This window comes from Chlamydotis macqueenii, chromosome 2 (assembly GCF_036417535.1).
Source record: "Chlamydotis macqueenii isolate bChlMac1 chromosome 2, bChlMac1.mat, whole genome shotgun sequence".
NCBI lineage: Eukaryota > Metazoa > Chordata > Aves > Otidiformes > Otididae > Chlamydotis > Chlamydotis macqueenii.
Genome location: NC_141557.1, coordinates 159,625,633 through 159,650,026, shown reverse-complemented (window position 1 = coordinate 159,650,026; position 24,394 = coordinate 159,625,633). Strand labels below are relative to the sequence as shown.

The following is a 24,394-nucleotide window of genomic DNA, read 5'->3' as shown; positions in this document are numbered from 1 at the left end:
TGTGTAACTTTGTCAGTAGGCTGCATGACTGAAGATTTAGTAAAATGATGAAATAAATTATTAGTATTGTAGCACATCTATACAGGATGCAGAACTGTTTAGCGTCAAAGTCCTGGTTTGATTCAGCAAGCGTATGTCATCTGAATGTTAAAAAATAATATACGTTTTTCTTCTACTAGCCTACAGTTGACGCAAAATGAGCGTTCCTGACTACATGCAGTGTGCCGAGGATCATCAGACTCTCCTGGTCGTGGTTCAGCCGATTGGCATCGTACCCGAAGAGAGCTTTTTCAGGATCTACAAGAGAATTTCAGCAGTGAGTCAAGTTAACGTGCGCGACTCGCAGCGCGTGTTGTTTATCCGTTATAGGCACCATTATCCCCCAGAGAACAATGAATGGGGGGATTTTCAGACACACCGGAAAGTTGTGGGGCTGATAACTATTACGGACTGTTCTTCTGCAAAGGACTGGCCTCAGACTTTTGAAAAATTCCATCTTCAAAAGGAAATGTATGGTTCTACTCTCTATGATTCCCGGCTTTTTGTCTTTGGACTTCAAGGAGAGATTGCGGAGCAGCCCCGCACCGATGTGGCGTTTTATCCCAGTTATGATGAATGTGAAACTGTGGAGAAGAGAATAGAAGATTTTATCGAATCCCTCTTCATAGTGTTGGAGTCTAAGCGGCTTGACAGAGCCACCGATAAGTCTGGAGACAAGATCCCGCTCCTCTGTGTTCCTTTTGAGAAGAAGGATTTTGTAGGTCTGGACACCGATAGTAGGTAAGCAGCTATTTTTGTGAGCTCGCAGGTCTTGAAAAAACGTACGTGGCGATTGCTGGCCTTTAGAATAAGCCTATTAGAAAGGACAAAGCGTACTTTGTTACGACAAAGCTCATGCCCCTATCTTACTGTGTATGTCTGCTGTAACTTAATAGAATTTAATTTGTAGTCTGATCACATTTGTTGTTTTGAGTTTATATATATATTTAATTTATGAGGCTAATCAGATAGTAGAAAGAAGTCAGAGGAGAGGTTTGACAGATTCTGCTATAAGCAGACTTGCTGCTTGGAAGCTAAAATGGTTTATAGATATACAGTATTAATAAAGAAATTCAATTAACATCGATGAAAAATAATTTTATATTTTGTTGAATGGTATTTGACTAATCCTGCTCACAGTGTTTTTAACCCTAAGCTTCTGTCTCCTTTTTCATCCTGTGAAACAGTGCTCATTTATTTTGTTGACTAAGTCCAGCATCTTTCCCTGTCTTTCGTTTTTATTGAATTATTTGATATTCTTGACTTGTCTTGTTTTGCTACCATTCTTCTCAAAACTGTTCTTTTTGGTTTTGGGTATGTTTTTTTTTTTTTTTTTTTTTTTAATCGCCCACGTCTTTCCTTCCTAATCATTTGCATGCTCAGCTTTCAGATTTGAGTGTTGCATAGTTCTTGTATTAGGGATTAGTAATTCTGGCTGGCTAGCTACAGGCACGTGCAAAGTCTGTTTGACTCCGCTGTTCCCAGTCAAATCCAAAGGACGGAAGCAACAATCTTCCTTTTGTCTTAACAAAGACAGAGGTGTGGAAGCCCTGTCAAAATACAAAGTGTGCGTGGGAACAGTATCGTTCACGTCTGTCTGGTACTACTAGGGATGCCCGCAGCGGTTACCGTGTGTAGAAGCTCAGAGGTATCCAGGCAAGGCTATCCCGAGCTGTCCAGGCAGGTTTGTGAAGACTTCTGATCGTGTTCATCGCTTCGCCCGCATAGTTAGGCCTAGCCTTAGAATCTCTGTATAAGAATGTGATATACTGGAAGGACGTATTCTGAGTTTCTAGTTACTTTGAAGCCCTCCACTGAATGATCTCTGCTTGCTTGAAGGGCCAGCCTTTCTCCCCTGCTCCTGGTCCTCTTTGCTGGTGAGCAGTTGAACCCACTCTGACTTACCCAATGCCATTCCCTACTTGAGCTACTCATTCACTGTTCTGGTTAGTCCTTGCACTACTCAGCTTTCGTTAGCAGTACAAATTATTATGTTACTGGGTTTTGTGCTCTGCAGAGGTGGTAAAGTTTGGTAGACTAGATGAGCCCTTTTAGAATCTTGCCTTTAATTACTCAGTTTGGATGAATTTTGGTTGAGCGCAATCACCAAGATTTCCTGTTCCATTAGCTAAGAAAACTACAAATTTTGGCCAGAAATCTCAAAATCAGCATTAATTATGGTGTTTGATTGAGTTTTCTAAGTAGCATGCTTCCAAATTGTGCTGTGGAAGTCAGTTCCTTCCATAAATTACTTATTTACGAGCAGTGGCTGTGTTACAGCTGGTGGCTAAGCGTTTCCTGTGAAGTTCTGAACTGGTGGGGAACCCAAATAACAGGCAGTGTGTTTGTCCCCACACATCCAAGAAGATATTTTATTCTTTTGGACTGAAGAGTTGAAACACATTTAGTGTGATGCTTGAATTCTTTGCAAAATGGAAGGTGTATGACTCTGGTTCTGTAAACGTGTGGGTTTATATGGAGTTAATCACCGGTTCAGATATGCATACAGCCTTGTTGGGTGCTTTGAATACCAAATAGTTTTTCAGAAAGTCTAGATCAACGGATATACTTTAAATGTTTGCTGCACTTAACTACTCTAAGAGAAGGTGATCAATTTCCTAGTACTTCATTTTTCGGTTCAATAGCAAGGAAAATTTTCAGCTTTATTTTTCTGTGAAGTTAGCACTTCTGATTGTTGTAAAACTTACGATTTATATATGAGTAGCATAAGGAAGTTAAAATATCTTCAGTTGAGTATTTTGTGTGGAAGACAAAAAACTCAAAAATTTATTAAAAAAAAGAAAAGAGAAAAGAGAAATTTGTGTAATCCCAAGTAAACCTCAGAAGAGTTGTCCTTGACTGAGTTAGAAACACACGTGGATGGTGTACCTGAGCTTCTCTGCAGAGGGACCTTTCTGAGCACTTTTCACATAGCGTGATGCATTTCTGCTTCTGTGTTCTACTTCGCAGAAATTCAGGACCGTACAATGTGGTAGAACCAAGATCAGTTTATTAAGCTAACCTACACTTCCAAGCCTAAGTCTTTAGATGTGAAATGGTCGTATATTGCATTTTAGTACTTGGGTTGCGATAAAACATTTTTAGTGCAGTATGTTCTCTTTTGCAGTGGTCAATTCCCTAATTAAGAGGAAAGCATCGCATTAAGTCGTAGCGGGGAGACACAGGGCTAGAAAGGAGCTTCTTCAGCAGTTTCTGGGTTTGCAAGGTGCGATGCTGTGTAATTCTGTTCAGGGAGGGGTAAAGGTTGTCAGAATGCACGGAGTGCATGAGAACATCTGGTAGAATAATTTTTGCTGCTTTGTTGGGTTTGAGTCTGGCAGCTTAATGAGTTTAAAGAATGAAATTTTTAAAATGATGATGTTACTGAGATATTGAGGCAAATGAATCAGCTTTTTGCTAGAATACGTGGAACTTTCTAAAGGGTTAAAGGCAAAGAATGTCCCCTTATTCTTTTTTATATACCCTCTATCTCTTTTGTAAAAAAAATTATATTATAGTGTAACCTGACCTCCCAGTGCAGCTAACTGGTTAAAAAGCATAAATCTTCTGTACTAAACAGATGGAAGAGAAGGCACACTCCCTGCACTTGTAGCGGAGAGTATGTCTTTGCTGCTGCAGTTGCAGTGGTCTTCTTAGGCTAAATAAGCAAATCTTTTTGCGTAACTTCTAAAATTTAAGTTGAATTTCACAGTGTGCAGCAAATTAGATGTAGAGTGCAGCTGTAACCTTGAGCTAGTGAACTGAGTCGATATATCCAGTGAAAATATGTTAAGAAGTTACATGAGACATAGTAATTATGCTCACGTGGTTCGAAGACTAAAACTATTAAACTTTTTTTTTGTATCTTAAAAGAGACTTTGTTTTTCTGGGCAATTTATTGTAAAATAATAAGGTTAATACTGGATCAGGACTAGATACATAGAACAGATCTTCTCTCTCACCCAGTTAGTAAGACTAGCACTTATTTGGTTGCATAATAATTGCAATGTGATTGGCTTCTTTTAAGATGCAGAGCTCATAAACTAGGAGGATGCATTATTGTGCTGCGTTTCAATTAAGACAGTTCTCAGAAAAAGTGGAGCTGATCTTTGTCTTTGGCAAGTTGCTTGTGTGATGAGCAGGAGAGACAACGTTCCCAGAACTCATACTGAGATGACAATTTACACAAAACTTCTAAATTATTTTGTAGAAGACTTTTTTTTTTTTTTTTGACTGGTAGAAAACTTTATGTATGAAAACCAGTGAGATTAAGTCCTAAGAAGTTTTGAAGAAAGATTGTCCTGTTAAATTGAAGTTGTAGGACTGGGAATCTGACCTTGATTTAATTCCTAGAGCCAATCTTGGCAAATCTGTTAATTTTTCTTTCTGTTTCTTCATCTGTAAATTAGGTAAAATATCTATGTGGTCACAGGGCTGCTGAGGATAACTGAAAAAAATTCTGAAACCAGTTGCACTTGATACTTACTTGTAGAGGCTGGGAGATTGATTGGAAAGAATGGAAATAGGAGTTCTCATGATGATGCAAAGGTCCTGCAAACGTGAAACTGGAAAACATACTTGCCAGAAATACCAGAAATCCCATTTGTTTAACTTTTCTGTCTTATTTCTGTTTTCAGTTAAAAAAATAAACGTACTTGTGTATGATTCTAAATCTACTTGGACAAGCTCATTTTAATGTTGTTTACATCAGTTTGTGTCTCAGGTTCTTTCTTTTTTAACACTGGTAAGGCATCCATGTAATACTGTTGAGTGATGAGAAAGCAGGGCTCTATTTATAGATGTGTCTTTCTCTACACAGTGTCGTAGGTGGGATTTGTTCACTGATTTATCAAAGTTTATGATATCTCAGTATGTGTATGTGGCTGTTAATTTTCTTTCTGTTCTCTGTCTTTCTAATTTTTATTTTGTTCCTTTTTTTTTTTTTTTTCCTTCTTCTTCTCTCATACTGCCCTGTGAGTTTGTTGTTGGGTCTAAAAAGGTAGGCTGTGATTGCGTCTATTTAAAAAGTTAGCTTTCTTCCATGTACTGCCTTTCTACTCCGCCTTCATTGCCTCTTTTAGTGTTGCTTTTTATATTTATTTTTCAGTACACACAAAAATAATTGCTGCCTGGAGCCTTACTACTCTGGTTGACCTCTTTTGGCGCGTTTGGCAATTATATTTGGTAGCAGTGCTGAATTTTTTTATAGGACACGTAATTTGCTTAGGCGGCTGCTGGCCTCTGGGATTTGCTTTATTTTTTAAACTCCAAAGCCATGAAGCTGTTGCTGCCTGTGTTTGGTTTCCAAATTCAAAAGTTCTGGCAGTCGATCAAATGCTGTAGCTCTGTCTTTTAAGTCTGGATAATGTTATGATTGGTGATATCTGTAGTTCTGCATGCTAATTGGAATTGGCAGAATTTGGTGGAAATTTTTGCTGAAGCATTTTGCATGAATACTTTTGCAAATTCATCTTGCATGTTTCTTGTTTTTCAATTTAGCCACTTTGAAAATTTTGAGGATCCAGAAATTCCTTCAAACCTGTTGCTGGATGTTTTGTAGTGAAAAAAATTTCTGTCGTGAAATGTAATATTGTTGCTCTGAATTTTCCATAAAATTATCCTGGGATCCCAGAAAAGAATTGGCGATGAAGGGGTAAAGCTTGTGTCCTATGAGGTAGAAGTGGAAATGGGGTAGAGTAGTGCTTTTTGGTTCCTGGAACAGGTTTGTTGTCCTCCAGTTTGAAGTAGTAGTAGTGGTCACCGATGGTGATGATTGTGGTTATTAATCTGAAGACAATATAAAGAGCGTGTTAGGCACACAACTAACTTTAGAGAACAAGATTTTAAACTAGTTTTGTAGTCAACTCCATGTGTACGTGTGTTGAGGACCTTCTGAAGAGGAGTCTGGATGACTGACGCGATGGAGTATTCCGTGTGTGGCCCGGCGTCACGTGGCATTGCCTTCCTCGAGGATATTTCTGGGTGTGTCACAGTCACCCAGAGTCTTTGGGTGAGACTTGGGTTTGTCTTTGAGACTTAATGTCTTAAATGATCTTCTAGAGGAAAAATAAATAGGAACAGCTCTTAGCAGGAGGGTGCTAGAAGGAGCTAACCTGGAAAAAGGTTGTCATCTTATTCTTGAAAAAGTAACGACTAACTTACATGGACTTCCTGTCATCAAATAGATTAGGAGTAAGCAGTGAAGAGCCAAAATAATTAAACAGTATTTTAATAAAAAAAAAATTAGAGAGAAGATATCTATAAGCTTCCCACTTTTAGCTTTGTGCCCAGATTCTTCAGCTAAAGCTGTGAAGCAAAATTAGCTAGGTATTAAAATGAATAATCAAAATTTTCTACTGACTTATTTGTATATGCATGTGTGATTTTTAAAATTAAATCTGTGCCCCAGTATGCATTGAAGAAGCCACCAGTCACTTAGACATGCTTTTACGAAAAAAATTAGTATCTGCAATATCACATCATTAAAACAAGCTTCCCAAATATGAAGTAAATTAAGTTTTGCTGTCTCTGGAGAGTGGTTTTGTTTCAGTGAAATCTTTCCCTTTTGTCTTTTTTGGACACGCTTGCAGTAATTGAGGAGGGGAAGCTTGAATTAATTGTACTTAATTGTGAGTGCTAAATTAATACACATTCTATATATTTGTATGGTGCAAACTTAGTCTATGATTAGTGAGAAAACGTTTTCCAGGACGATGGTGAAGGCTTGCAGGGACTGTAGGAGATATATTCTGGCTTGGCCCCGTGTGTAAGAGCCTAAAAGTAGGTGGAATGAATTCAGTCTTTGAATAATTAACAGTAAATGTCTTCAACACCAGGAATAAATTATCTGTTTGTTTATACACAAAGAGAGTTTCTAGAAGAGAAATGTTTTGTATCAATAAAGTTTATTGATGCTTAAGTGAATAAATGCACACAAACTTTGGATATATTGACATGCACATAAATCTTCAGCAAAATTGGGTATTGGTTGGGAAGAGCTGTTGGTGAGGCAGTACGGCTGAAATGATTCCAGCATTAAGTTCTGATTTAGGAGGCTGTCACCATCCCTTTTCCTTTTGCTGTATGACTCGTATTTATGAACTTAATCATATGCAGTCTGGAAAATCTGGAAAAACTCTTAAAAACTACAGTATTGAGAGAATAAGAAATGTAATTTGTCCATAAACATAGAGAATAATTGAAAGTGTAGAGAGAGCAAATTAGAAGTGTTAACATCTTTGAAAGGAATGATAGCTGTATAAGGAAACAATATTCTCCAATTCTACTGTTTATTCTGTGTAAAAAAAAAAAGTTAAAAGCAATATAACATTATAATATTAATTTCATTCTGGAATGCAGAGAATAGTAAAACCTGATTTCAGTCAGTGTTGCACAGGAGGGTGTAGACGGTTTACAAGATGACAAAGTAACTTTCTGAGTGAGGTATTTCTCTCTAACCCCAAAGCTCAGATTGAAATCCTGGTAAAATCTGGTGCCCTTCCATAGTTTGTGCTGAGCAGCTTTAGTTTTCGCTTTGAATTGTCTGTCTTTTTTTTTTTTTTTTTTTTTCCTGAAAAAGATCTGTAGAGTACATGCTTGTTGAAAAATAAAAGATAAGAAATATTGCAATTTCTTGGCATATCTGAAGGATGAAGGACGACAGTTGTGTTGTATTTAGCTTTGTATCATGTCATCTTCACATCAAATGTGAACATGATGTGATAGATCAGAAAGGCGGCAACATTTATACAGGAGTTATTTGTCACTTCTTAGATGGAGAGGAGCAATAGGAGACATGCTTCTTGTCTCCTTTTATAATTTCTGATTTTTCTTGTAAACAATGACACTGGTTCTGGTTGCTTTTTTGTTTAATTTTTATAAGGACGTTGTATGTACTTTGATATATCTTCTCTTTTAGAATTTATGTCCTCCATCCATATAAATAAGCTACTTTCTCTTCATCTTCTTGATGAGCTGTTCTTTTTTTGAATGAACTACAAGGAGCAAGATGTTGTTTGGTGGCTGCACGCCATGGTTATCCTTTGGACTTGATGCTTCTTTTTGGTGTAAAAAATTCAAACCAAACCAGGAACCTCAAAAGCAAACAAAGCAGTAACGTGCATTTTTTATTTTTTTTTTATTATTATTACTATTTCTCTTGGGCTTTCTGCCTTAAAATATAAAAGAAATAAGTTAATATGCTTATTCCTCCCCTTGTGCTTCATAAATTCTGTTTCCCTTTTACATTTTTTTTCCACATTACAGACTTCATGAAGACAATCTGTTCCAAAGTGTTACGAGAGATTATTTCAGTCGTGTCTTAATTCATCTCTAAGGTCCTCTGAGAAATTCTTTGCTGGAAAAAACCCACCATTCCAAACCCCATAAAATTCCATAATCGCGGCATTTCCTCTCCTGTCAAGTCTTGCTCTAGGGTATAAGAGTTCAGCATCTGGAGAATGGATGTTACCCTGGTTTGGTTTTGTTTTTTTGGTTAGGCTCACATATGCTAGGTAATTTTTAAAAAGATATTCTGTTGGACTTAGTAAACGTAGTGATATTTTTCAATTAAACTAAAAGTTAAAAAGGTAGAACTACGACAGTCAATCCAAGATGGTTCTTTGTATTTTTGGAAACTCCTTTTAAGATGATTCTTTGGAGATACTTCACGTATACAATGAAGAATGACGTCTGCAGTAATTATTTTGGCTAAAATGTCTTTCTCGGGAAACTTAGTTTAAACCATTCAAAGAAAAAGGATTTTTTTATTTCCTTGTTGTTAAGTTTGGACAATTACGCCTCTCTCTCTATGTATTTATGTACTTAAAAGACATCCTTAGAACAAAAGGATGTATTATTGGAGTAAAGTAGGTGAATAAAATATCTAAGTTGATGTTTAATTTTTCCTCTAAGAAAACAATTTTATAAGGGAGACCAAGGACGTTCTTGCTAGGGAGTACTTTTGCAGGAGAATTGCTGATGGACTCAAGAAATCAGCATTGTTCTGAACTGTGACTTAAATAATGCGGTGCTTTGAGAGTTTCGTGTCTCTTTGCATCAGTTACATTTCTTTAGCTGCTACTTACTAAAAAAATAAAAAAAAAATAGTAAGGTTAGTGCGTTTGTGGCATGCCCAAGTTGCCTTTTCAGTTGTATCAAAGTGTCTGTTTAATATTTTCGGTAGGACTTAATTGGCCTTGCCTATTGATTTTGTTTGGGAAAGGAAAGACCTTCACCTTTTATTTTAATATGTAAAAAAAGGAGTAGCAAGAGAACCCTGTCAGTTCTTGGTAGCGGACATGTTGGGTCTGCAAGTGTGGAATAGGATAGAAAAAGGAAAGAAGGTGAAGGCATAATCAATTATTTCACTAATCTTCCCTTTAAAACAAAAGCATACCTGTTTCACAGACTGTTACATTTCCAAAAAGATAGTATTTCTATACAAACGTAAGGAACTCTTTAATTTTTACAGACCGAGCAGCAGCACCCGCCTGCTGAGAGGGGTGCGAGGGTGGCAAGGCCGCTCGGGCTGGCGGAGGGGATTTCTGTGTAAATTAATGTTGATCTAGTATTAAGAAGGAAAGATAATTTACTTTAGGTGGGTTTTTTTTTACCTCAAATAAGTGTTGCCTGTGAATAACTGTGAATTGTGCCTTTTGTTTTGCAGACACTATAAGAAGCGTTGTCAGGGCCGGATGCGGAAACACGTTGGTGACCTGTGTTTACAAGCCGGCATGTTACAAGATTCCTTGGTGCATTATCACATGGCGGTGGAGCTTCTGCGGTCTGTGAATGACTTTTTGTGGCTTGGAGGTAGGATTAGTTGATGCTAGTGAGTCAAATAATTAGTTGCTAAAACCAAGTACATAAAACTGTCTTCTATAACTTTCCTTCTGCATTATGAAAAGTAGGAATTGTTTTGGTGACCAAAATCTGAATATCAGGTGTGACTAAGAATTAAGTTGAAATAAAAATTAGTTAATAAGACATGAGAAAGTAATGTATTTGTGAAAAGCTGCAAAATAAAATGTGTTACTATAGTGAAGTAGTAAAAAAAAAATCTTTGAGTTTTTAGTGATTCTTTGGAAAGTATTTGTGGTGTTTTTTTAGTGGATTGTACAGGTGTTTTAAAAAATATTTCCTGTGGATATCTACTGTGGACTGCTAGGAAAAGATTTTTGCTTTCTGTTCCCATTAGTTCTTAGGCTTCACTTTCTTTCCCCTGCCTTTTTCTTCATCTTTTCCTTTTCTTTTTTTTTCATTCCTACTTTTTTCTATTTATCTGATATACAAGTGATCTTTGAGCACAATTTCTGCTTCTCAATTTCATACCATTTCAGGACATTTGCTGACTCCAGTTCTGCTTTTAGCTTTCTCACTCTACTTGGAAATCCATTTAGCTTCCTGATGGCTCTGTAGGTTACATGTTATGAAATCCTTACCACCTTCTGACCCTCCACTTCTTTCCTTCTACTCTTCCAAAAGGTTAAATGGCTTGCAATTCTTCAGGCAGGAAAGGAGAACTTTTCTCCTTGTGCAGAGCATGAAAATATTTTAAGGCTCATCTGTTGGAGTACCAACAGCTCAGCTGTCTCAGACTCAGGTTGAATTGGAAGTAACCTCTGGAGGTCCCCAAGTCTGATCTCCTGCTCATATCACATCCATTTAAATCATGTTGCTCTGCGACCTGTCCAGTTGAGTTTTAGGTATATTTAAGGATGGAAGTTCTACAATCTGAGCAACCTATTCTAACGTTTTGCTGCTTGTAGTTTGAAAAATCCCAACAACAAACATGAATTGTTTCTACATTAAAGCAAAAGTTCCGCTGTCAACTTGCGTTGACCCTCATCCAATCACTGCACCTCTGAGAAGCACCTGACTCCACCTCTTCTGTGCCTTCCCACTGGGTGTTTAAAGACAGCAATAAGATCTCCACTTAGCCTCTTGTTCTTCAGACTTAACAAACCCAGTTCTCTCTGCTCCTCACTTGTTATGGCCTCCATGTCCCATGCGACCATTTTGATGGCCTTCCACTGGACTTGCTTCAGGATGTCAGTGTCTTTGACTGGGGAGCCCAAAGCTGGATACAATGCTCCAGATGTGGTCTCTCCGATGCAGACTAGAGGGGAGTAATCACTTCCCTTGACTTGCTGGCTACACCATCGCCGTTACACCCCAGTATGCAGTTGGCCACCATTTTTGCAAGGGCCTACTACTAACTGCTGTTAAGTTGTTGTCCACCACGTCCCCTAGGTTCTTTTCTGCAAAGCTGCTTTCCAGCCAGTCAGCTCCCAGGCTGCACTGCTGCAGAGGGTTATCCCATCTGAGATGCACCAGCCTTTCTTGAACTGCATGAGGCTCCTGTTGGCCCATATCTCCAGCCTGTCAAGTTCTTGCTGCATTGAAGGGGCCTGCCCTACTGTTTCCCCCAGTTTGATATCACCCAGGAATTTTCTGGGAGTGCTCTATGCAATCATCCAGGCTGTTAATGAAGACGTTAGAGTATTGTCCCTGGTATTCATCCTTGAGGGACACGACTAGTAATTGACAACCTCCCACAATTCGCGTGGCCTGTTGGGGGTGATAAGAGAGTGGCCTCACATTGACCAGGTATCTTGGCATCCATGGATGCATCTGATCTGGTTTTGTGGATTTGTGTCCAGTTGAATTAAATTCTTCATGTATCTGTCTTCCTCTACTGTGTGTACGTGATACGTCACTTTTTGCAAGTATTACTAACGTGTTGGCTTTTTTCTTTACTCTCCAGCTGCTCTTGAGGGCTTATGCTCAGCATCAGTCATCTATCATTATCCCGGTGGCACTGGAGGTAAAGTTGGATCTCGCAGGGCACAAGGAGGTTCTCTTTCTGCTGAGGCAGGCAACAGGCACAGGCCAGGTAAGGACGGGATTTGGTTTTTATTCTGTTTGCCACCACTGAATATCTGAAAATTTCACCCCTACTTCTTAACTCTGTAAAATTATACGAACAGGATAAACTGGAGGGGAGCGGGTGGGAGGGGAGAACTATATTTCTTTTAAATATTTTTACATGACTAACTTTTCTACTGCTTTGGTAGGAATATTGACACGTGTGCTTTGCATAGAGTTGCAAAGGTTTTGATCTCTTCACCTGATTGTTAATAGTGTCTGTGTTTGAATTGCGCTGGAGGAGATGCAGACACTTTTCATAAAGTACGTATAACATGGCAGAGCCGCGCGTATTGAGAAGAATAAGTTAGGTACATTTATTCAGAGGTGTTTTGCTATTCTAAAGTCAACATTTAATAAATAGATTTGGTTATCTAAATACAAGTAAACCAACATAATTTTTAAGATTTGGTGTACTTTTTCTGAACTCTCAGATTGCACAGCTAATATGATGATTGTATTAACATTGGTATGATAGACATTCTTTGAGAAACGGCCTGCTTAAACTATTTTAGGAATTATTAGTAGAGTGACAGAGAAAAAAAAAATCAGAAAATGTCATTAGGTCTACAGTTCACCTGCATTTGGAATATTGCATGCCGTTTCAGTTTCCCAGCTCAAAAGGGTCTTCGTGTTCCCTATCTCCTGTTTTTCTACTGAAAGGAGGTTGCAGATGGGCAACAAAGATGATCTTGGTATGATTTCCGTACAAACAAAAGTGAATGGTGTAGAACTCTAAAATTCTGCAAAAGAGATGGCTGAGGAGAAATAGGAGAGAGCTCTATGATATGGTGAACGTTGTGGAAGAAGATGGATGGGGATCAGAGGTTCGGTTATCGACGACTTCTGATAGAAGAACTAGAGGACATCAAATACAGCTATCAAATGGAAAAGCGAATGAAAGGAATTATTCTTTATCTGATTTATAGGTATGATGTGGGACTCCTTCTTAGGAGTTACTGGATCTGGTAGTGTGATAGAGGCGAAGCTGACACAACTCCGTGTCCCCAGGTCCAGCCGGTCATGAGGCTGAGCGTGCATTCCCAATAGGTGTACGCGTGCGCGCACACACACAGTGTATACACACAGACCAACACAGACAGGAAGCGCAGAACTCATGCAAACACTGACAGCGTCAACAGCCTGTTCCTGCTTCCCTCTCTGGCTGATGAGGATGAAAGCCCGTTAGTAGCATGGATCCATTCAGTAGCTGCTTTTATTTATTCGGTTTATCCCAGTAGCTGGCTGCTGGATTGCCAGGTCTCACCAGTTACTGGCACCTGGACCTACAAGCCTCCAAGACCAAGCGCCCCCATTACAGTTGTTCATACTTAGACCTACACAAGCACACATGCACTCCCCTTATCCCTTTGTTTTTCCATGCTTATTCCCTAAACTGCCTTAATCCATCATTTTCCCTGTCTTTGGTTTGTCCCCTGTACGTCCCATAAGAAATCTTGTACAATCCCAAGTTGTTTTTTCCCTGCATCCTATAATGAGTCCCTGTAGGCAGTAACCCCCCCGCCCCGGTCTGTCTGTAAGGTGTTCTGGAGAGCTGCTCATGTTAACTGATCCTGACGGGTTCCACCCGCAGCCAGCTCTGTTGGCTCTGATGAGGTTATTGGGGTTCAGCTGACTGTCGCTGTTCCTCCGTGCTCCTTTGTGTTTGTGTAGATGAGCCTTTAATTGCGCTTAACAGAATCACAGAATCATAGAATGGCTTGGGTTGGAAGGGACCTTTAAAGGTCATCTAGTCCAGCCCCCTGCAAGGAGCAGAGACATCTCCAACCAGATCAGGTTGCTCAGAGCCCCGTCCAATCTGGCCTTGAATGCTTCCTGGGTGGGGCATCCACAACTTCTCTGGGCAACCTGGGCCAGTGCCTCGCCACCCTCAATAAAGAATTTCTTCCTTATGTCTAGTCTACATCTGTTCTATTTCAGTTTAAAGCCATGACCTCTCATCCTATCACAACAGGCCCTACTGAACAGCCTCTCCCCATCTTTCCTGTAGGCACCCTTGAGGTACTGGAAGGCCGCTATCAGGTCTCCTGGAGCCTCCTCTTCTCCAGGCTGAGCAGCCCCAGCTCTCTCAGCCTGGCCTCAGATGAGAGGTGCTCCAGCCCTCTGATCATCTTTGTGGCCTCCTCTGGACCCTCACCACATGGCCTTAAGGCTCCTTAAAGTTTCTGTGGCTTCCAGGAGAGGCTGGCTAGGGTCATGAAAGCAAAATGTGTCGATTATTATTAGCCAGACGGGCTGGTCCAACCAGCACAGCTGCATCTGTGTACGTACTGACGTTCTTACACAGTGCTGAAACAGACAGAAGCTGGGTTTAAGTGCTGGGGTAAGTACTCTTCTGTGCAATGTGATCACAGTGAATTCCTTCATCTAATAAAAACAACCACCCATCTTTGTTCATCTGTAAGACAGAATCTAGTAAATGCTTTGTATTATCTTTATTGCAAGCTGTGTATGCTGACACCAGATAATTGTGATAAAAAAATTACCTTATTTCAGGAGAGAATACTGATTTTTCATATATCTAGTCATTAAAACCTGTGCATTTGGTGCCATGACCTATAAGTGCATGTTATGTTGGCTGTTAACAGTATAATTTTACAGAGTTATTGACCTTTGTCCACTTTTCAATTAATATTTAATGGTAGATGTTGCAATTTGTTTGTTTGTAATGAGTACTGCTTGTTACTAAAGAAGATAACAAATAACTCACAGCTATCAGAATAACTGAATAAAATATATTGGGGCTATATTATTGCTGCTTCTCTACAAAAGTTGTCTTGTAATTCAAAGTCCTGTTTGCAAACTTGTTAGTGTGGTCATATTTTAAAAATGTTTTCGTTTCATATGACAAGATTTTTCAAAGGATTTTTCAAGGTGTGAAGAAAAACTGATTATGGGTTTTTGTTATTCCTTCCACATGAAAATATTACTTCATGGTCCATGAGATATTGTTCCCTAATTCTAGTTATGATCTCTTAACGTTTTGAAATCTGAACTGCTGAACTCTGTCTAGCCAAACAGCTATTGTTGTGATGTTTTCTCCTACAAGGTTTTCTGAAAATTTCTTTTCAATACCTTTTTTTGACTCTGCAGTGCCTTTCATTTAAAATCTTTTCGAACTATGCCTTTGCTTATAATCTACTTTGTTATAATTAATTTTGTGAGGACAGTATTTAATCTAGGGAACAAATTCCAGTGTATCTTTCTGTAGGGTAAGGCCAGAAGCAAAAGGGGTTTCCAAATTCTGCACAAATCCAGAAATGCCATACTCGGAACTGACATTCGATTCGTGCCTACTTTGGAGGCGTGTAGACGTGAGAGTTACCTTTATTGCTTCCTAATGTGCCTGGAATTGCACCTCTTCTTGTGCCTGTACTACCACTATTGGTAGTGCCTTTGTGCCCCGACCCGATCAAGAGAAACATCTTTCTCTTGAATCTCCGGTGGCTTCCACCATTTGGCATTTTTCGGCTATAGCGCAGGACCTGGCTGCTCAAAAAATGTTGTGGTGTCTACTTTACTTAAAAACATCTCTGGAGAGAGAAGCATGAATATAATCTCTCTTTGTATCATACAGAGCACAAGCTTAAGAGAGCTCTTTTGATAGGAATAGTTAATTCAGAAGAGAAGTATTTGATAACGTAGTGTTTAAAGTATTTGCCTGATGGAAGGAGATGTGGAATCTTGCGTGCTCCAAAGGCAAATTTCTTCCTTGGTCACTGCCATGAGCCCCTGGGCTGCGGTATCTTGCTAGTCATGGAATGGGAGCTTTGACGTTTTAAAGAAGTGTGAATTCTCATGTTCCTAAAACGTTCTGTTTGTGGGGGGGAGCTTTAGACTGTGTCCCCTTGAATGGCTGGGTTCGTTTTTGCAGCCTTCAGTGTAAAAGCAGATTTTGAGTTGCTTACTTCTTGTTGGCCAGGAACCTGCCCATCATCTGTTGGCTATGTGATTTGTATGTTGAATAAGCTGAGTTTAGATTGCTTTATGCTTAGCTTACTACCTGTTTTAGGTTTCTCTGTTGTGTTTTGCTTATTTGAAGTGCTAAGCTCTTAATTTTGTCCCTCACCTTCCTCTTTCCTCAAGCAGAATTAGGACACCCAAGTGAAGCATTGGAGTCTTTCTGATGTCGCTCTAAATCTCTGCTTCACTAGTCTGGAGTCAGAGCAAATCAACTGAAGGGAGATCCTGTCTCACTCATAAAGCAATTGGTTTTGACTGCTTAACCCTTGATCTTAACAATTTTGTTGCCATGTTTAATCAAAGTTTAGGGCAACAAGGTGTTATATATCTGATAATCCAACTTTGCAAAACTCTTGGCAATATTTTATGTGAATAGTTTGGCGTGTTGGGTTGGCATGACCTGATTATTCAGAAAATTTGATGGAGTGAAATTAATGACAGTCGAAAGGGGTACAATTACTTGAAAATGTTACTCCAGAGTAACATAGTAAATGGATTGTGACGGAAACTTGCCAACTAAAAGAAGAATAAAGAAAAAGGAGAAGAAAGATATGACTTTAAATTATACACTGAAAATTCTTCAGTACTTCTTGATGTGTCTTATAATTCATTGCAAGCTTACAGGATTTTTACATTTGTTTTTTAACAAAATGGAATTTAACATACTATGACTACTTGAATTATAATTGGCAGTCCTTCAAATCTTATAATTTTGTTCAAGCCTGATGTTAGTTATGAAACGTTGTAAGAGCTTGTTTTGTTGGCTGTATTTGAGGCTGAAAAAAACATTTTTGTTCCTCCTTTTAGGGGCACAAGAAGTTCTCATTGATCCAGGTACATTATTTTCATGCATGTTTCCAAAGTCTTTTCTTTTTATTACTTGCATTTGTTTTGCATTTGTATATATAGTTACTGCCACTCGCCAAAACTACTGCTGATTCCTAATGCTTCAGGTTTTGGCTAAAAATCTTGAGGAAGCAAAGAGACTGAAGGGTAACTGGCACAAAATAAATGATGTAGTTCCATGATTGTGTCCCTCTAAATTCTAACCAAGATTGTTTCTACTCATGAGTAGTGAGGATTTTAATTTTTTTTTTTTTTTTTTTTAACCCACAAACCTGAATGGTCACATGTAGTCTTGTAGTGTCACAGTACTCTTTCAATCATCACTAACAAAGCTTTTGCACTTAACTTTCCTAAAACTCCTAGAGTGTTAAATCAACAGATGCACTTGGTATGATTCTTTAAGGTTGATAAACGTATTAAAAAGTTGCTGTAGCATTTAAGGATATAAAATAACATGTTTCTGAATATATATAGGGAGTGGAAAGTATCTTCAAGTAGTTTTTAACTGTCTGTTGAGTTAGGTCCAGCTCTGAAACACAGATTTCTTTGCCATCTCAGTAGAGAAACCTCTTGGAGCAAGAAATTACCCTATAAATTTAGGCATGTAATCCTACAGATTAAGTAACACTTCAAAAGGTATATTGGGCCTTGCCACACCTTTGATGTATGTTTGTAATTTTATTGTTAACTCTGCAATAAAATTAAGTTCCAGAAATAAAATTCTCATGTTCTTTGTAATACCCCAGATTTCCTTGGCTTCTGTTTCAAATTCTTATCTGAAAAGTAAAGACTCTTTCTGTCTCTTGCCTTCTTTCTTATATAAGAAAAGCAATTTCTTACTGTTTTGTCTGAGCCTCAGGTAATTTTTTTTTTTTTTTTTTTTTTTATGTGGAAGGCTCAGATTTGGTGCCCTTTGTTATGATATAACACTTCGTTTTCTGTGATTTGACAAAGGGAAAAGAAGTATTTGTTTTAAATGACCGGAAGAGCAGCTCACTGTTCTAATAATTAGTTTATTAAAAAAATGCGTTTTTTTTAAGCTATTCTTTAGAAATACAATTTTAAAGTAGAACAAGAAATAATTCAAAGATTAAAATTGCATATTCAGATGTGTCCATAGCCAAATTTTAGCAGTATAATATTTTACTCATAGTCTAAATACTCAAATAAGTATAAAAGATTATGAATATATTTGTTTTTTACTAAGTGAAAGATTATCTCCTGTTTACTGGTTTATGACTGAATAAATTTTTCATTTCTGCTCTTGAAAATAACATAGTAAAAGGGCAAGTATTCTTTGTGGGTGCTTTGGTCAAACCTCCAGCATATCCTAGTTTTCTTCTTAGATATTTAGTATTTGCTATGAGTCCTTTTGCTTATTTCCTACCCTGTTCTGTTCTAGGTGCGCTGACTTCAAACGGTATAAATGCAGATACCAGCGCTGAGATAGGACGTGCCAAGAATTGCCTCAGTCCTGAAGATATCATAGACAAATATAAAGAAGCCATTTCTTACTACGGCAAGGTAATCGCTTATTTTTAAGAAACTTCACTGGAATTCTTGTGAGTAATGAACTGCTGTGGTTTTGGTTTCAGAGGATCTTCTAAAGCATGTGCAGTAAAGTTTGTAAAACATGATAATGGAAAAAAAAATAGGAATAATGTATACTGCTGAACTAAGTGCTTGGTTTGGAGTCTGGCAATCTCTGAACTTTGGTCGAAGACAACACCTAAACCATCGATGTGTTGAGTAAACTATTTGCTGCGCTTGCTAGTGCCTGGAGGTTTTGAATTAATTGTCTTAATATTTTTAAAGCACTCTAAGCAGAAGTGTTAGATTAGTATTTAGAGCATGCAGAGGGGTAGGAGGTTGCGGAGGAAGTAGGAAGGACAAATAAAAGAGGATTTAAAAAAATTAAACAGTTTTCAGCTCTACTGGAGCATTTTTTTTAGATTTTTGTGCAAATGCTCAGAGCATAACACAGTAAGGTAGCTTAAGGTTTGCATTCATAATATGAAGAGAAAAAAAAGATTTCATACTGTGACAATAGTGCCTCAGTGTCCACATCGATATTAAAGATAAGTTTAATTGTATTGCAGTGTAGTTGTTTATGCTTTAATCACTTTTTAATTTCATATATCTCTCTGGTTTGACATTGAAAGTATCTTTAGACTAAGCTATGTAAATATAATGTGGCATTTCCAGGTGTGTTTTGAAGGGAGACTCTTCAAATGAAAGAAGATAAACTGTGTGCATGAGTTAATTTATGCTCAGGAGCAATGAAAGGTGATAGTTTAGGGGGTAGTTTCAGATAAATTTGAACCCATCAATATAATAATAATTCTCAAGTATGCATTCAGGTTTATATGTTACATTAAGAGAAAGTGGCTCACCTAGAAAGATTATGATTTCTTTAGAAGTATAACATTATTGGACTTTGTTGGGCTTAGGGCAGAATATTTGTATTTTGATTATAATAATAATAAACGTTGTGCTCTCAGCTATACTTCACTGCAGCTTCACTTGCAACTAGTGAAGAGCTTTGTCTTGGGACTGATCTGTAACTATTCGAGACAACCATAGTTACCTTTTGTCTGTTTAACACCTACAGATAGAGTAAATCCTAGCTCTAATGCTGAGGAAGAAGCACTTTCTACATTTTTTTTTTCCATGTTATCACTGAGCTTGAGAAACTTTTGTAGCATCTTCTAAAACAGATTTAATCTCCAGTGATTTGTTTTTGCTGATTTAAGGGCACAAGAGAGGAATATGTAACTGCTTTGGTGGAGTAACTCTTGCATTTCGTTCTGAGCTTTCTTTCCCCCATTAGATTTCAGACATGATAAACACCTGAACAGATTTTAACTTCAGCAGGAGACGGGCTGACTGAAATATCCAATATCAGTATTGTTTGAGGAAATAACTACATCAGATTGTTTGTTTAGAAAATGCGTTTGTTGTCCAGGCTCTAAGAGATCAATGCACACCTACATTGTCTCCTGCCTTTCTTAAGCAAGCTGAATAACTGAAACAGTCATTTGCAGAATATGCTTTGTAAATAGATATTAGAAAAGTCAGAATGGTTTGTAATTCACTTGTCATCAGTTATACTGTTTTAACTAAAGAGTTGGTGCAGTAGAACTGAGGTTCTGTTGCTACAGCTTCCTGTGCTATACAACATATTTTGTAATAAGTAGAAAAGGCAAAATTAATTATTTGTTTATTGTGATAGAACAGTGATGAGTTACTGTAAACCTGACCTTTTTGCTTACATACCTATTACACTGTGAAGGTAGAATTTCTTTCTTTGTTGCAGACACACCACGCACACCCACCATGTGTATGAGATTATCCAAATTGATACTAATATTCCCAACTTTCCTCCTCTTCTGAACTCTCAGGCTGTGCTGTGCCTCCAAACAAGAAGAGTGAGGGAAGAGACTGAGAATCATTGGTTTGCATAATAACGTTTCAGATGACACCTTAATTTTCACTTGGGCATACGTTGATAATTTAACAGTATAGTCTCTAGCATTAAGGAATTGCTGGGTTTAGAAGAAGTGACAGCTGATTTGTGTGTTGCGCAGAAGTACTTATCAAATCTAACAGATGCAATGCTTCATTATTATTTTAAATTTCTCCCTCTTCAAGTACAAGAATGCTGGTGTGATTGAACTGGAAGCCTGTGTGAAGGCAGTGAGAGTCCTTGCAATACAGAAAAGGAGCATGGAAGCCTCTGAGTTTCTTCAGAATGCTGTTTATATCAACCTTCGTCAGGTTAGTGTGGAAAGTCCACTGATTTTTCTCTTCTTGTTTGAGAGATTGTACTGAAGTGTGAAGGTTGTGTAGGTTCAGAAGACTCCTGTTTCTTTTCAGTATCACTGCTTTCCTTCTCACTAGGACTTGACTTCTGAGAATTTTCACATCTGTGAGTCTGATTTGAAACACATTCAGAGTTCATCTGAAAGCATGAGGGCTTAGTTTGAGATTAGCTACTCTGTTGGTTATTTTCCCTTGTGAGGAAAAAAATCTCATTCTTCTATTGTGTTGTTGTACTAGCAAAAACTAGCTGGTTGGGACAGATCTGCAATGGATTTTTTTTTTTTAATTGTATCCCCTTCAACCAAACTGTGAGCAAATCAGGAATAGCCTGTTGCAACATGAGCTCAAGAGTCTGACTAGTGTTATTAATCAATTGAAGTTTTGTTATGTGGTGCAAACTTGGTTAGACCAAATTAGAAAGGAATTCAGGGGAGAAAGTGAGTATTTGGAACTGTGAGAAAAATGCCCAGTACCACCACAGAACAAGACTAACGCTTTAGCAGTGTCTCAAGCTTGGTGTCACTGGTTACAGAGAGACTGCTGTGGTTGAAAGAATTCATAAAAAGCTGTTAAGTTTCTTACTGTTTTTCCTTTTTTGCTCGTTATATCTTGGTAAGTCTAGCAGTTTAAGTCCACACCATTGAGCTTAATAAGCCCAGACTGGGACATCAGATTTATGAGGGAGGTAGAATACTTTCTTTCATTTGCAGAGAATACTTTCTGTGGAGTCAATTTTCTAACCCAACATAAATGAGAAATTAATTAATTGATAAGCTATCATAAAAATAATCAGGTTTTTTTTTTTTTTTTGCAGAGTACCTTAACTGCTGTAATTCTTGCAGTGCTAAGGGCCTTCTCTGTAATTCTGTCTTTCCCTGGCAGCTCTGAGCCTTTTGCGTAAGCTGCTGTGGCAGTATTTTTCCGTTGTTGTTCTTGCACCATTGTTCTTGTGGCCTGCAAACTGTGATATTGTGGTTATGTTGTTTTTCTTATGGAAGCCATTACCATCCTTGTGAGAATCACCTGTTCTCCTCCCTGGCACCTCTGATGTTATAACTTTCAGTTTGTATTAGAGGGAAAAAGTAAGACCTAGTGAATGGCAAAGTCGTTTAAATAGCTGATAAATGTTACCTAATAATACACAAGCACAAAGCTCGTCAGCAAGCAGTACCTGCCCTGGTCAAAGCTTGCCCCAGCCAGCTTTAATAGTGTCCCAAACAGAAACAACTAAGAGTGAGTGGGTCCTGACAAAAAGCATCTAGTGAAAAAGCATGATGAGAAGGCATTATTGTTTTTGTCACCTGCTGCACTGGAGAGAACCAGAGAAGGGTGTACTGGAGGCCCCATTGCTTTTCTTCCTAGCTGTCTGGTCTCTTTCTCTCTGTTTTGTTTTTTTCCCTGAAGTAACTTTGAACTTGATGTATGCCATCAGCTCCTGACCCCACAAATAAATATTTGTGCATGTAAAGCGTGCCTCAGTGTGCGTTGTCACGCTGTATAAAATATATGCTAGAAATGCCACATCTCCTACTGTCTGGAAAAACTTGAAATAAAAGTGAAATATCTTATGTCTTTTTGTTGTAGCTTAATCAGAATTTAGGGACTTAATGGAGATAACATTCAGCAACCTTGAGCAATATGTTTGGCACTGTTTCCCACAGCCTTCTGAACAGACTGGCAGGATACAGACTGGGTGGATGGTCTGCGCCGTGGGTAGGAAATTGGCTAACAGGCCACACTCAGAGGGTGGTGAGCAATGGTTTTTACTCAGGCAGGCAGTCTGTCACAAGTGGAGTTCCCCAGGGATGGATACTGGGCCTCACACTGTTCAACATCTCCATAAATGATCTGGACGATGGGACTGGGTGCGCTGTCACCAAGTTTGCTGATGACACCGAACTGGATGGTGAGGTGGGCACGTCAGAAGGGAAGAGCCATCTTACAGAGAGACCTGGACAGGCTGGAAGAGTGGGCTAGCAAGAATCGTATGAAGTTTAACAAAGCCAAATGGAAGGTCCTACACCTGGGATGACCTAACCAAAGAGCCCAGTACAGGCTAGGATCTCTGTGTGACTGGGGAGCAGCTTTGCTGAAAGGGGTCTAGGGGTCCTGGTAGACAGCGAGCTGAACAGGAGTCAGCAACCTGCCGCTGCATCAACAAAGGCAAATCAGATCCTGGGCTGCATTGCTAGCAGAGACAGAGATGTCATCATCCCACTCTACTCAGCTGAACCGGGAGTATTGTGTCCACTTCTGGTCCCCACAATTCAAGAAAGATGTGGACAGACTCGAGCCATTCCAAAATGATCAAAGGGCTGGAGAACCTGCCCTATGAGGAAAGCCTGAAGGAGTTACAGGTCTTTTCTCTCTGGAGAAGAGAAGGCTCAGGGGGGACCTCATCACAGTATTCCAGTAATTAAAGGGCAGCTACAAAGAGGACAGAGGCTCTCTTCACAAGGAGCCCCATGGAGGAGGCCAAGGGCAACAGGTACAAGTTGCACCAGGAGAGGCTTCCTCTCGACCTAATGTACGTTTGATTCCTGCGTCCAGATCATTTATAAAAACATTAAAGAGCACTGGCTCTAAAATGGAGCCCTGGGGAACCCCACCCACTGGTGACTGGTCACCAGGGAAATCTGAGTGAGGTGATCTCTGCCGTGTTGGGGGATCTGTTTCCCACAATGAGGGGTATGGCTGGGAATTATATTTATGGCTCTTCAAGATTTATTTAAGAGTAATATAGCATGGAAGTACATAATAGTTACATTTTAACTTGGACTAACTCAAAAGAGGAGTCATTCTGTCATAGGTTAGAGAAACAAACTGTTGGGCTGTGTTTTTTGTCTTGTAGGTAGATAGAACATCAGCACAACCAGTATTAGACGGCAGAAAAACTGTCTCGGAAAAACTTACCTCACAGAGAATCTGTTGCCTTTCTCATAGTTGTTCCAGTTATTAGTGAGCACTCACGTCTACCAAAAAGCATGACCCTGTCTCTTCATATCTTAAAAATTTAGTTTCCATAGGTGTGTGGACATTGACAGTATTACCTATTTGAGGAATAACTTTCAATAATTATTTTTAAGCTTTTCCAACTTCAGTACTTGATCATGCACTCATGTCCTTTTTATTTCTCCTGTGATATTTTTTTTGTTGTGCTAGCTTTTTAAAAATGACATAAATGGAACAATGGAAAATTAAAAAAAGGTGGAGCAGCTTTTTTTTTTTTTTCTGCTAGAGTAGGTAACCTTAATCTGACACCTCCTGTTCTTTCTGAATGATACCTTTTGCGGGCTTTGGTAAACTGGTTTAAAATTATTCTGTTTTTTCTTTTTGTGCCTCATGTTCTTTCCAACTGCATTGATTCGTGAAAGTTTTGAGTTCGGTGCAGTTGCCTTTTTACAACTCTTGTTACAGGGATTGCTCTTTTATATGGATGGGTGGTATTTCTGCATTGGGCATCCCTTCATTCTGAGGGAAATAGCAAGTTCAGCTTCAAAAATTGCCTGAAACTTTCTGAAATGATTTGTTACTCTTATCTGTCTGCGTCTCTTCATATCTTGAACTACTGAGATTTGAACTACCACATGAAGTCACGGTGCCTTCTGAAAACTTCAGGCTTCTATGGAGTCTCTCATGTCGCTATGTCCAAAATTAGTAGTGAATTTTGAAAACAGACCATTTTTTTTTTTTTTTGTAATTATGTTAGGATTTAAGTGACTAAAAGATGTTTTGAAGCTTCATTTATAGGACCTAATTATTTCTGTCAAAGGTA

At 38.6% G+C, this 24,394-nt stretch overlaps 1 protein-coding gene across 5 annotated transcripts in view; it reads left to right on the top strand.

Annotated features, from left to right (window-relative positions):
* The window catches only part of TRAPPC9 (trafficking protein particle complex subunit 9), a 482,809-nt gene that overhangs the window by 1,943 nt on the left and 456,472 nt on the right, over window positions 1–24,394 (top strand). For 4 of the 5 annotated variants that reach the window (XM_086741311.1, XM_086741313.1, XM_086741314.1 and 1 more), the window contains exons 2-7: window positions 180–780; window positions 9,707–9,852; window positions 11,807–11,935; window positions 16,759–16,785; window positions 18,200–18,321; window positions 20,449–20,574. In XM_086741311.1, coding sequence (XP_086597437.1) covers window positions 197–780; window positions 9,707–9,852; window positions 11,807–11,935; window positions 16,759–16,785; window positions 18,200–18,321; window positions 20,449–20,574 — 1,134 coding nt within the window. In that variant the 5' untranslated portion in view covers window positions 180–196. The remainder of the gene's footprint in view (window positions 1–179; window positions 781–9,706; window positions 9,853–11,806; window positions 11,936–16,758; window positions 16,786–18,199; window positions 18,322–20,448; window positions 20,575–24,394) is intronic. The other variant, XM_086741312.1, reaches the window with a different exon arrangement.